Source organism: Piliocolobus tephrosceles, chromosome 13, assembly GCF_002776525.5.
Source record: "Piliocolobus tephrosceles isolate RC106 chromosome 13, ASM277652v3, whole genome shotgun sequence".
Lineage (NCBI taxonomy): Eukaryota > Metazoa > Chordata > Mammalia > Primates > Cercopithecidae > Piliocolobus > Piliocolobus tephrosceles.
This window is the reverse complement of record NC_045446.1, coordinates 119224950-119237704: the sequence shown is the minus strand read 5'-3', so window position 1 is coordinate 119237704 and position 12755 is coordinate 119224950. Positions and strand designations below refer to the sequence as shown.

General features: G+C 38.4%; 1 protein-coding gene across 11 annotated transcripts in view; it reads left to right on the top strand.

Moving 5' to 3' along the window:
• The window catches only part of ZBTB44 (zinc finger and BTB domain containing 44), a 78213-nt gene that overhangs the window by 41113 nt on the left and 24345 nt on the right, over positions 1–12755 (top strand). For 10 of the 11 annotated variants that reach the window (XR_002725160.3, XR_002725161.2, XM_031936680.1 and 7 more), the window contains exon 2: positions 510–1584. The exons of the other annotated variant lie outside the window; for it this stretch is intronic. Coding sequence is in view for 8 of the 10 variants with exons in the window: in XM_031936680.1 (XP_031792540.1) it covers positions 567–1584 (1018 nt within the window). In the remaining 2 variants the exon portion in view is untranslated. The remainder of the gene's footprint in view (positions 1–509; positions 1585–12755) is intronic. 11 annotated transcript variants of the gene reach the window in all.

Genomic DNA, 12755 nt, shown 5'->3' with positions numbered 1-12755 from the left:
TCGGACGTAGTGGCTCACGCCTGTAATCCCAGTATTTTGAGAGGCCGAGGCGGGCCTATCACCTGAAGTCAGGAGTTCAAGACCAGCCTGGCCAACATGGTGAAACCCCATCTCTACAAAAATACAAAAATTAGCCAGGCATGATGGCGAGTGCCTGTAATCCCAGCTACTCGGGAGGCTGAGGCAGGAGAATTGCTTGAACCCGGAAGGCGGAGGTTGCAGTGATCTAAGACCACCCTGCTGCACTCCAGCCTGGGCATCAGAGTGAGACTCTGTCTAAAAAAAAAAAAAAAAAAAAAAAAAATTGGTTCACAGACTTCATTGGTTGGACAGTTCGGAAGGCAGATAAGGAGAATATATTTCTGTACAGTTCCCTACCTTGAAGTTCTCTCTCACTACCATCTTTCAGCTTTTTAATTTAGTGCAGTGGCCACATGAAAATGATCTAAATCACATTTTATTTAAACCACTAAAATATCAATTAATGCTTTATTTTATGTATTTTTTAGGACATTTCTGATTCATTTGCCTCCTTGAAAGAGCATCTGTAGAAGAGGAAGTAAAAGATGGGTGTGAAAACGTTTACTCATAGCTCCTCTTCCCACAGCCAGGAAATGCTTGGAAAGCTAAATATGCTGCGAAATGATGGACATTTTTGTGATATCACTATTCGTGTCCAGGACAAAATCTTCCGGGCACATAAGGTGGTACTAGCAGCTTGCAGTGATTTCTTTCGCACCAAACTTGTAGGCCAAGCCGAGGATGAGAACAAGAATGTGTTGGATCTGCATCACGTTACAGTGACTGGCTTTATACCTCTTTTAGAATATGCTTACACAGCCACTCTATCAATTAACACAGAAAATATTATTGATGTTCTAGCAGCAGCCAGCTATATGCAAATGTTCAGTGTTGCCAGCACTTGCTCAGAGTTCATGAAATCAAGCATTTTATGGAATACACCTAACAGCCAACCCGAAAAGGGTCTAGATGCTGGACAAGAAAATAATTCTAACTGCAATTTTACTTCTCGAGATGGGAGCATTTCTCCCGTGTCCTCAGAGTGCAGTGTGGTAGAAAGAACGATTCCTGTCTGCCGAGAATCCCGGAGAAAGCGCAAAAGCTACATTGTTATGTCTCCTGAAAGTCCTGTAAAGTGTAGCACACAAACAAGTTCACCCCAGGTATTGAATTCTTCAGCTTCCTACTCAGAAAATAGAAACCAACCAGTTGACTCTTCCTTAGCTTTTCCCTGGACTTTTCCTTTTGGAATTGATCGAAGGATTCAGCCTGAGAAAGTTAAGCAAGCAGAAAATACCCGGACTTTAGAATTACCTGGCCCATCTGAGACCGGTAGAAGAATGGCTGATTATGTGACTTGTGAGAGCACAAAAACTACCTTGCCTTTAGGTACTGAAGAAGATGTCCGGGTCAAAGTAGAAAGGTTAAGTGACGAGGAGGTCCACGAGGAAGTGTCCCAGCCTGTGAGTGCATCTCAGAGTTCCCTGAGTGATCAGCAGACAGTTCCAGGAAGTGAACAAGTCCAAGAGGACCTTCTGATTAGTCCACAGTCTTCCTCTATAGGTATAATATCTTCTGTGTTTTTCTTGGTGCTATAAAGTCAATTCAAACATTTTTAAGTTCCTATTAGATAAAAAGTTTTGTGCTCGGTCATACAGGAAATATAAAGAGTAAAACATGATAACTGGATTTGCTTGAAATGCTATTAGTACTATCATTTATTTTTTACAAGTTGCACATTAGGGAAAATAAAAATAATTGAATAATATCTGGTGGGACAAAGGCAGATACACACCAAAAAAACCAGTTAAATCCAGTTTGTGTTTTATTCTTTATTAAAATATGTATTGAAAACTTACCATGTGCCAAGCAGACATTGGTGATACATAAAGAAAAACACATAGTCCCTGCAGTGAAGAGGTTAATCATGTAATTGGGGAAGCAGATATGTAAGTAAATTATTACAGTGAACTATTAAAAGTGCTCATCTGGAGGTGTGAACAAAGTAGTATGGTTGTAACAAAGGAAAGAGCAAGTTAACACTATATATTTGAGTTGGGTCTTATGCAATAATTAAGAGTGTACCCAAGCATGGGAATGTCATTTCTGTGAAAACATAAAAACGCAGCGCATATATGCAAACACAGGTATGGAAGAGCATTGTGTGTTTGGTAAACAGTGATTTCAGTGCAAAATGATGTAAATAAGCACAGATGCCTGAAAGTGTAGTTAATAGCAAGAGATAAGATAAAAAGGAGTGCTTGAGCACAGGCTGTGAAGAGCCTTGAATCCTGGTTTCAGTAGGGGTTGCATTTAAGTGCAGGTAAAGGAATCCCTTCTGCAGTAATTTAACTGTAGCAGAGTTTTATTTATTTTTTCTTTATTATTTATTTATTTATCTTTTTAGATTGAAAATAAAATGATTTATAGTTGTTTTCTCTGGCAGTATTTTTTTCTTTTTTTTTTTTAATTCAAGTTCTGGGGTATGCGTGCAGAACGTTCAGTTTTGTTACATAGGTATACACACGCCATGGTGGTTTGCTGCACCCATCAACCCTTCGTCTGTATTAGGTATTTACCCTAATGCTATCTCTCCCCTAGCCCCCCACCCCCTCAACAGGCCCCGTTGTGTGATATTCCCCTCCCCGTGTCCATGGATTCTCATTGTTCAACTCCCACTTATGAGTGAGAACATGTGGTGTTTGGTTTTCTGTTTTTGTGTTAGTTTGCTGAGAAAGATGGTTTCCAGCTTCATCCGTGTCCCTGCAAAGGACATGAACTCATTTTTTATGGTTGCATAGTATTTCATGGTGTATATGTGCCACATTTTCTTTATCCAGTCTATCATTAAAAGACATTTGGGTTGGTTCAAAGTCTTTGCTATTGTGAATCGTGTCGCAGTAAACATACATGCACATGTGTCTTTATAGTAGAATGATTTATAATCCTTTGGGTGTATACCCAGTATTTGGATTACTGGGTCAAATGATATTTCTAGTTCCAGATCCTTGAGGAATCACCACACTGTCTTCCACAATGGTTGAACTAATTTACACTCCCAACAGTGTAAAAGTGTTCCTGTTTCTCCACATCCTCACCAGCATCTGTTGTTTCCAGACTTTTTAATGATCGCCATTCTAACTGGTGTGAGATGGTATCTCATTGTGGTTTTGATTTGTGTTTCTCCAATAACCAGTGATGATGAGCTTTTTTCATATGTTTGTTGGCTGCATAAATGTCTTCTTTTGAGGAGTGTCCATATCCTTTGCCCACTTTTTGATGGGATTGTTTGTTTTTTTCTTGTAAATTTGTTTAAGTTCTTTGTAGATTCTGGATATTAGACTTTTGTCAGATAGATAGATTGCAAAAATTTTCTCCCATTCTGTAGGTTGCCTGGTCACTCTGATGAAAGTTTCTTTTACTGTGCAGAACCTGTTTTGTTTAATTGGATTCCATTTGTCAGTTTTGGCTTTTGTTGCCATTGCTTTTGGTGCTTTAGTCATAAAGTCTTTGCCCGTGCCTATGTCCTGAATGGTATTGCCTGTGTTTTCTTCTAGGATTTTTATAGTTTTAGGTCTTACGTTTAAGTCTTTAATCCATCTTGAGTTAATTTTTGTGTAAGGTGTAAGGAAGGGGTCCAGTTTCAGTTTTCTGCATATGGCTAGCCAGTTTTCCCAGCACCATTTATTAAGTAGGGAATCCTTTCCCCATTGATTATTTTTGTCAGGTTTGTCGAAGATCAGATGGTTGTAGATGTGTGGTGTTATTTCTGAGGCCTCTGTTCTGTTCCGTCGGTCTATATCTCTGTTTTGGTACCAGTACCATGTTGTTTTGGTTACTGTAGACTTAATAGTATAAAGTCAGGTAGCATGATGCCTCCAGCTTTATTCTTTTCTCTTAGGGTTGTCTTGGCTATGTGGGCTCTCTTTTGTTTCCATATGAAATTTAAAGTAGTGTTTTCTAGTTCTGTGTAGAAAGTCAGTGGTAGCTTGATGGGAATAGCATTGGATCTATAAATTACTTTGGGCAGTATGACCATTTTCACAATAGTGATTCTTCCTATCCATGAGCATGCATTTTTTTTCCATTTGTTTGTGTCCTTTCTTATTTCCTTGAGCAGTGATTTGTATTTCTCCTTGAAGAGATCCTTCATGTCCCTTGTAAGTTGTGGTTTTGGGTATTTTATTTTCTTTGTAGCAATTGTGAATGGGAGTTCACTCATAATTTGGCTCTCTGCTTGTCTATTATTGGTGTATAGGAATACTTGTGATTTTTGCACATTGATTTTGTATCCTGAGATTTTGCTGAAATTGTTTATCAGCTTAAAGAGGTTTGGGGCTGAGACAGTGGGGTTTTCTAAATATACAATCATGTCATCTGCAAACAGAGACAATTTGACTTTCTCTCTTCTTATTTGAATACCCTTGACTTCCTCTCTTCCTATTTGAATACTCTTTCTTTCTCTTGGCTGATTGCTCTGGCCAGAACTTCAGTACTGTGTTGAATAGGGGTGGTGAGAGAGGGCATCCTTGTCTTGTGCCAGTTTTCAAAGGGAACGCTTTCTCCTTTTACTCATTCAGTATGATACTGGCTATGGGTTTGTCATAAATAGCTCTTTTATTATTTTGAGATATGTTCCATCAATACCTAGTTTATTGAGAGTTTTTAGCATGAAGGGGTGTTGAATTTTTAAAATTTATTTTTAATTTATTTTTATTTTTTATTTTATTTATTTATTTATTTATTTATTTATTTATTTATTTATTTATTTATTTATTTTTTGAGACAGAGTCTCACTCTGTCACCAGGCTGGAGTGCAGTGGCACGCACTGCAATGTCCCCTTCCTGGGTTCAAGCAGTTCCCCTACCTCAGCCTCCCGAGTAGCTGGGACTACAGAGGCGTGCCACCACACCCAGCTAATTTTTGTTTTTTTAGTAGAGATGGGATTTCACCATGTTGGCCAGGATTGTGATCCTCCCGCCTTGGCTCCCCAGAGTGCTGGGGTTATAGGTGTGAGCCACTGCACCCAGCCAGGGTTGTTGAATTTTATCGGAGACCTTTTCTTTGTCTATTGAGATAATTGTGGTTTTTGTCATTGGTTCTGTTTTATGTGATGGATTATGTTTATTGATTTGCATATGTTGAACCAGCCTTGCGTTCCAGGCATGAAGGCAACTCGATCCTGGTGGATAAGCTTTTTGATGTTCTGCTGGATTCAGTTTGCCAGTATTTTATTGAGGATTTTCACATCGATGTTCATCAGGGACATCGCCCTGAAATTTTCTTTTTTGTTGTTGTGCCTCTGCCAGGTTTTGGCATCAGGATGTTGCTGGCCTCATAAAATGAGTTAGGGAGGAGTCCCTCTTTTTCTTTTGTTGGGAATGGTTTCAGAAGGAATGGTACCAGGTTCTCTTCGTACCTCTGGTAGAATTCGGCTGTGAGTCTGTCTGGTCCTAGGGTTTTTTTGGTTGGTAGGCTATTTCAGGAGAGTTTTTAGCATGAAGGAATGTTGAAATTTTTTTTTTTTTTTTTTTTTTTTGAGGTTCTGCTTCAATTTCAGAACTTGTTATTAGTCTATTCAGTGATTCGACTTCTTCCTAGTTTAGTCTTGGGAGGGTGTATGGTCCAGGAATGTATCCATTTCTTCTTGATTTTCTAGTTTATTTGCGTACAGGTGTTTATAGTATTCTCTGATGATAGTCTGTATTTCTGTGGGATCAGTGATTATATCCCTTTTATCATTTTTTATTGTGTCTATTTGATTATTCTCTCTCTGTTTATTAATCTGGCTAGCAGTCTATCTATTTTGTTAATCTTTTCAAAACACCAGTTCCTGTATTCATTAATTTTTTGAAGGCGTGAGCCACCATGCCTGACTCCAGTGTGATTATTTTTCCTTGCCTTCATGGCACATGTACTAATCACTCTCAACAAACTTATCTTAACTCCAAACTTGCATACTAAAAGCCATACAGAAAAAAAAGTAAATTCCTTGGGGGATTGAAAGCAGTCAATAAATTTGAGAAGGAGAAAAGCAAGATGCGCATGGTACTTTTTCCACTATAAGTTCCATAAGAGGACTTAATTTTACTTACTAATTTGTTAAAGAACATCTCTGAGAGGTATCTTGTCTTTCTAGTGATGGGGAGAATATAATGTTTAGTATATTATTTTCAAATTTTGAAAATAATAATTTGATTATCTGTGAAATTAGTTCAGATAGGATTTTACCTGCTGTTTTAGGTTCCCTTTGTTGCCCCTTGCCACTTGCCCATGGAAAGGGTGTAAAATTCAGTATCCTTAACTTGCAGCAAATAAAAGCAATAAATACAACACATTTAAAGGAGAAAAAAGAGAGCTGGTTTTAGATTGTGCCTTGTTACTTAAAAACATGACTCGCTAGTCTTTCCTAACCCCATCCCCACTCCTAGGCAAACCACTGTGAATATTAATAATTGCCTATTCTGGATATTTTGTATCAGTGGTATTATGAAATACGTGGGGTTTTTTTGTTTTTTGTTTCCCCCCCACCAGCTTCTGTCGTTACCATGTTTTCACAGTTCATCTGTGTTATACCTTGTAAAGTTTTGAAATGGTTTTGCCAGTCAAAGATCTGAAGTTGGCCTCCAGAGCCAGTTCCGATGAACTAATCCAACCTATGTTCATCCCCTCATTATAGTTTCTCTTGTAGACTTTTTAGGCAGGCAGGCAGATGATCTTCAGAGCAGGTGTTAGTCTAGAAAACAATTTCACCAAAGAGCAACACAATCTGAATAACCAAAATATTTTCGAAAAACTGTTCCTTGGAAAACAAAGCAAACCTGACGGTGAAGGGCTTCATTGAACTATTTGAGCTTAATTTAGCATGAACTTACATCCCAGCAAGGGCAAGTGGCACCTCAGAAGGGATTTTATATCTGCCTTCTCATCAAGGATCCCAGGACGAAGCAACAAGGGCTTTTAGTTGAATCGCTGTGGATCTTCATTTCTGCCAGGGCCCTATAGCCAAAGACCACCTATGATTGAACAAGTTGAGTTTGTTGCTCATTTGCACAAGGGTGATTATCCACCATGGGTTTTTTAGGGCTGGTTCTCAGTAAGAAGGTGTTAAAAAGGCCTTAGCACAGGATTTGGCCTTGTATTGGGTGATTTCAGGGATGCTTACTCTCTGTCAGGGAGGGTTCAAGGAAGTGAGGTTTGCTCAGGACTGGTGATGTCAGAAAGGAAAGAGATTTCTATTACTGAATATCTTTATAAATATTACCTAGGAATGCAGACTAAAGTGAATCTATAGCAGTAGTGACTCTTTAGCTGGAGATAGATGGGGATGACTGGCATGTTTGTGATTGCACAAATAAAAGTATTTTTTAGTCTCACTGTAATAAGGATCACAGAGTGACTTGATCTTATGTTGTTTCCTGAGACTGTTTATGTTCCCCAGGAGAATACTATGGCTGTAAGGACCAGGCCCCACCCCTAAGTGAGTGCCAAGCCTGTTTCTGAATGTTAGAAGATGCTTCTCTTTTTCAAGTATGAAGTGAGATCTTGTATTGAAAAACCTTTTAGAACAATGCCTGGCACATGATAAATACTCAATAGGAGATGACCACTGTAATTACTTTTCCAGAGGGATCTTTGTAAGTGTCTTGAATACCTAAACAGTGGCAGCAGCAACTTGAGTTTGATGCAACAGAAGCTGTCATACAGCACTTGTAACTGGGGAGAGAGTGGACTCAGTCTTGATAAGCCAGCCCTTAACCGTACAAAGCTGATTGTCTCTATGAATCAGTTTTACTGTTTCACAAGGTGAAAACCATCTGACCAGAATTCTTAGCCTCTCACTACCACTGAGAACAGAATCTCTGTAGGGTAGAAAGAAAACTTCATTTTAAGAATTTAAGAAACATCACTGTCACCTCAGGAAAGTAATATTGTGCACATATATGTGTATATATATGTGTATGTGTATATATACGTGTGTGTATATATTCTGCTGTTAAATCAGTTTAACTGAAATTCCAATTCATATGATTACTTGTGTTGTTTGCAAAAAACATCATTTCAAGAAAAAGAGTTACACAAAATTTATTTTTTGCTGATAGTTGCATAAGTGATATAACACTATGTGTTTACCTCCACAGTATACATAGAATTCTAAGAGTCTGTTTTAACTCATTTAGCTTGGAATGGCTTTCATTTTTAGCTGTTGGTGCATTCAGTAGCCATGAGTGAGGGAAAGTAGTTTTGCTTTGCTTTGCGTGCTCACTGTCCATTGAATTAGGGGATCTAGACATTTTAGAATGCAGAGATGGGTTTGTTTTCAGAAGGACCGTGTACTTAGATGTATCTTGTACTGCATTTTAGTTCTTTTAGACCAGCTCTTTAAACAAACCTTTGAAGGTACTAGAATCAGTCCCAGACAGTGTGGTTTTTATTCTCACCTCACCAAGAGTCCACTCCCTCCTAGAAAGAGTATGGCCTGCCTAATAGTGCGAAGCAAATGTCAGTGAGATCAGTCTTCTTGGCCTAACCTTGTCATAACTCCAGGCATTTTTTTGCCAAGGCTTTGCCTATAAGCTTTAACATTGTCTGTGCTCTGGATAAGTTCAGAATACTGTCAAATAGATCTTTATGTCCGTGAGACCAAGTCTGATTACTGGCGTTTTTCCAGTTTTTTATCCCAGGACAGATTGAAATGTTAATGTTTATTTCTCTTTTCTTTAAGGGAAAAACTGAGAATGGGAAGATACTGACAAGTAAACAGTTCTTTCTTAAAATGTAGCATTATCTGGTTCTCTATCCCACATGTGGATTAAAAACGAGTCAGAAGAACCCGGGAATAAGTTGCATAAGTAGACATAGGGGAAAAGCGGAAATGCCGTTTGATAGTAAGGGAAAGAAAAAGAAAAGACACACACAGAAATGATATACACACACCAGAAGGGATGGAATGGGGAGACCAGAAAGAATGGGGATGCGATTGCAGATGAATGTAAACACACATAGTCCTGCGTATTTTCAGAAGCCTTAGAGTATATGCACATATTAGAACACAGTATAATAATGAGCATTAGGATTGTGGTGAGTCATCAAGAAACAAAAAGTAATTCATATTTGGTAGCCTTCATTTAGGAAGTCAAGGCAAAACGTAACCCTGTCACAAATTTTCCAGTACAAGTGATTAAATAAAGTAAGTTTGGATGCCTTAAAATTTAGGTTTTTAAGAAATTTTATACTTAAGTGGATAATTTGCCTGTCTCCTAATGACAGCAATTCAAGTGTTCCGAAGAGGGAAACTGAAGTGTTAGATTCCAGATTTTCATCAGAAGGAAATTTCATCCCATGTGTTCATTAGCAGATGATACTTATTAAATGTTCACATGTATATGGTGGTGTACAAACTGCTACAGTTAGTACATTTTCATTTTCATTAAAATATTATAACCAAAAGCTTGTTTGCTATTAAAAGACCAAAATTCTCAGAGGCTCAGATTTGTTCATTTGGTGCAACACAGCTAATTTGCATTCAGTAAAGAAATTGGCAGAGTTCATTACCTAATGAGAATAAGCTAGGTGGTTTGAGCCTGCTGTCCCACCACAAACAACAAATTTTAAGTTTTTAAAAATTCACCTTTAAACTGTTTGAAAAGATGGCGAAGGAACTGCAAGGTAAAATTAAGGGAGAAAGCCTGGCCCAAGGAGGCAAGTAGATCATCAGAGCACTAAAATCAGTTTTGCCTTTAAGATATTTGCCAAAACACAAATGGGCTTTGGTTGATCAACTCAAAGAGCAGGAGAAATCAAACAAAGCTCAGAGTGTGTAAAGTTGTAAAGTCTTGAAAAGTTGCCCCACACATTAAGCAGGGAGCAGGTTTACATTAGAACTAAACCTGCTCCCTGCTTAATATGTGTGTTGTGGCACATACCTGATTGGTAATAATTTAAAAATCCAGTAATACCAAGTGTTGGTAAGGATATGGAGCAACACAACTCTGATATACTGCTAGCAGTGATGCAAATTTAGTACAATCATTTTGGAAAAGAATTTAGTGTTTTCTAATAAGGTTGAAGATAAATGTATTCAGTGATCTAGCAGCTCCATTCCTGCATATATACCACTTCCATTCCTGAGTATATACCATGGAGAAAGCATGCTCGTTTGCATTGTCCTTTGGGATAGTACTGTCAGAACTAAACCTGCTCCCTGTCCTCCAGACTCCAGGGGACTGTAGAAAAACCTGCCTTGGCAGTGAGCAGACTAGAAAAGGAAAAAGGAAAACACATCCCTGAGAAGCTACTGCTAGCCCACTTACAGACTGGTACAACACGGACTTCGAGTGGGCAGGCCAAGGAATCGCAAGCAGTGAATCTCATGTAGATAATGCTGCCCAGGAACCTAGCAGAAGCAAACGTAAAACTTATCTGGAAAAGGGCATATGTATCCTTACCTCAGCAACTCAATTTCCTACAAATAATTTTCAAGGGCAATAACCAGTTGAAAAATTACCAGAGCGCTCAAGAAAACAAGGCAGAGAGAGAACTAACAGGAAAAAAAAATGTGTTTTTTAAATGCAGCAGAAATATATTAACATAGCCAATTGGCATAGTTTTCAAGCGCAGATATAAAATAAATAAGCTTACTGTATTTAACTAAATAAACACAAACAATAATTGCAGAGAACAGTAAACTGTAAAAAGTGACATAGCAGATTTAAGGAGTACCAAATGGGACTTTTAGAAAAGAAAAATGATAACCGAAATTAAAACCTCCGTGAACATTTTGGCAGCACATTGCACTCAACAGAAGAGAGAATTAGGAAATTAAAAGGTAAACTAGAAGAAATTACTTCACTGCTACACAGAGAGAGAGACAGTGGTGGAAACTGCAGTAGCAAAGTGGAGAAGGGTGTGGAAAACAGCAAATGTAGGTTTGATGGAAGCTCTAAAGAGAGAGGAGAGAATGGCTGAGAATTTTCCAGATTTGGTGAAAGACATCAGTCCCAAACAGGAATAGTAAAAAGAAACACAGACCTAGACACATTGTAGAGAAAATTCAGGGGGAAAAAAATTTTTTTAAAGACATTACCTTCAAAAGAATATGACTTTTTAATACCACCAGAAGCCAGTGGGATGATATCCTCAGTATACTGAAAGAAAATAACTCCCAGTCTAGATTTCTTTTTTTTTTTTTTTTTTTAAGACAGAGTCTAGCTCTGTCCCCCAGGCTGGAGTGCAGTGGCACAATCTCGGCTCACTGCCAGCTCCGACTCCCGGGTTCAGGCCATTCTCCTGCCTCAGCCTCCTGAGTAGTTGGGACCACAGGCGCCTGCCACCACCTAATCTTTTTGTATTTTTAGTAGAGACGGGATTTTACCATGTTAGCCAGAATGGTCTCCATCTCCTGACTTCGTGATCCGCCCACCTTGGCCTCCCAAAGTGCTGGGATTACAGGCATGAGCCACTGTGCCCAGCTCCCAGTCTAGATTTCTACACAGAGTAAAAATATATTTCAAGAATGAATTATATTTGAAAAATATATAAATGAAATATAATTATCTTTGAAAATATATAAATGAAATATATTTTCAAACAAAAAGAATTGATCATCAGCAAATCATTGCCAAAAAAGTTCTAAAGAATGGACTTTTGGCAGAAGTAAAGTGAGCATGGATGGGAGATTTCATTTGCAAGAATGAACAGCAAAGGAAGAGGTAAATATGAGAACATGTATATATGATAATGTCTATGGGGCTTAATCAGAACAAAGAAGTAAAATATCAGACAGTTTGTAAATGGCAGGACAGAAGTGGTGGGAAATGGAGTTAAAGCTTCTAGGATCTTTGTATTATCCAGAAGGAAGTAAAGTAAACTTTAGACTTTGAAAAACAAGGTATATCTCTAATTTCTAAGGCAACCAATTAAAAGAAATAGGAAAATATGTGTAACTTCTAAATGAATAGAAGGGGAGAAATGGAAGATTTATTTCCACTTATATTCAACAAGCTGATTCTCAAATGTATATAGGAATGCAGAAGGCAAAAAATAGCCAGAATGTTCAGAAAGCAAATGAACAAGGTCAGAGGACTTTCTCTACTTGATAACAAGATCTATTATAAAGCTACGGTAACTAAAGATTCGCATTAATACAAGGACAGATAAGCAGATAGAACTAGTATAAAACCCAAAAACAGACCTATGTATTTATGTATACATGACATACGACAGAGGTGGCACTGCAGAGCAGAGGGCAGACCTTTCGTGACGTGTTCAGTCACAAAGGCAACTCCAGATGGGTTAAAGAAAAAGAATCAGGCAAAACATGAATTTTTTTCGTAAGATAATTTCACATGGGGAAATGTTTTTTTAAAACAAGACCAAAGGCCGTGGCTCACACCTGTAATCCCAGCACTTTGGGAGCCTGAAGTGGGCGGATCACGAGGTCAGGAGGTGGAAACCATCCTGGCTAACACAGTGAAATCCCGTCTCTACTAAAAATACAAAAAGTTAGCCGGGTGTGGTGGCGGGCGCCTGTGGTCCCAGCTACTCGGGAGGCTGAGCTTGCAGTGAGCCAGCGTTGCGCCACTGCACTCCAGCCTGGGCAACAGAGTGAGACTCCGTCTCAAAAAAAAAAAAACCAAAAAGCCATAACAGTGAGAAAAAAATTAAATTAAAATGTTAAACTTTGGGTCATCAGAAGAAGCCTTTAGAAAGGGTAAGAAAAAAAAAGCCATGG